A 1,136-nucleotide genomic window follows, 5' to 3' on the forward strand; every position below is an offset into this window, starting at 1 on the left:
GCCCAAATATTTATGAACCTAACTAAGATATGTATAGCCAGGACCTTCCTAAAGCAGGTATGTGTACAGCCTGGTCAAGGTCCCTTGATGCTGAACCATGGGAGTCATGTAATAATTCTAATAATAAAATGCTGCAATACTAGATAGCTGCCCAGTAGTGTAAATGGCGCAGTGTTGGCTATACGATCCGACTACTTCACTTGATGTTTGTGTTTATTGTTTAAGCCATCATGTTGTTTGGAGCAAAGGGGAGGATAAAAAGGCAGTAAGAATCATGTACATTATTCTATTTTACTGGTTGCTGCAAAAGTGAAAGTGCAATTTTAAGAGGTTTTACTGTTATTAATATTAAATTACAGAAAAAAAAAACACCAGCACAATCTGCAGGCCAGCCAAAGGGGTATGGCAGTCCTTTTAAGAAGGCTGGAATGGAAGCACAAACAATACTGCATTTGTACATTAGCAAAATGGAGGGCATTTTAATAGTAAAAATCAGGTATAGCATTGGCATGCACCACATAAGACATTAAAGAACACATATAATAATAACTAGGTAGAATCGATATGCTTCAGCAAATACCTTGGAGGACAATACACGTGTATCAACCTGTACAGCTGCAATAGGGTGAAGTAAAGGCAGATGTGAATTTTGATTGCATAGCTATGATGTGCTCACTGATACAAACAAATCAAGCAGTAGGTTAAATACCTTCCATCTTTAAGATTGTTTACAATGTATCGGGAGACCTTGCAAATACAGTTTGCTGCAAGGAGATTTCGATCCACAAGAGAGTTCAGCTGGGTAGCCAACATGAAAGCTAAAAGATAAACAAACAGTAAATGATAAGGATTCTAAATGACATAAAATAAGAAAGCTATTATTTAACAGAACAAAAGATAAATGCAAAAATAAAAAAGCCTTGTTGTATGTGTTGCCTTCTGAAACAGAATACAAAATAATTTCAGGTTCAGTGTCACATGTAGGCGATGCTTAGGGCAGTCCGCATGCAAACACCAGAAATCCCTTTCCTTTAACCTGACACAGGGTTCAATGATGTTTTTAGGAAGCCATACATAAGATGGAGTTCTGAGCAAATGCAGCATAGCAGCAATTGTCCCAAAGACAATTGTTCAAA

General features: G+C 37.2%; 1 protein-coding gene across 1 annotated transcript in view; it reads right to left on the reverse strand.

Annotated features, from left to right (window-relative positions):
* The window catches only part of RPA1 (replication protein A1), a gene marked incomplete in the record, with an annotated part of 41,933 nt that overhangs the window by 30,398 nt on the left and 10,399 nt on the right, over window positions 1–1,136 (reverse strand). The window contains 1 exon segment of the mRNA XM_072429267.1: window positions 710–818. Coding sequence (XP_072285368.1) covers window positions 710–818 — 109 coding nt within the window.

This window comes from Pyxicephalus adspersus, chromosome 1 (assembly GCF_032062135.1).
Source record: "Pyxicephalus adspersus chromosome 1, UCB_Pads_2.0, whole genome shotgun sequence".
Taxonomy (NCBI): Eukaryota; Metazoa; Chordata; class Amphibia; order Anura; family Pyxicephalidae; genus Pyxicephalus; species Pyxicephalus adspersus.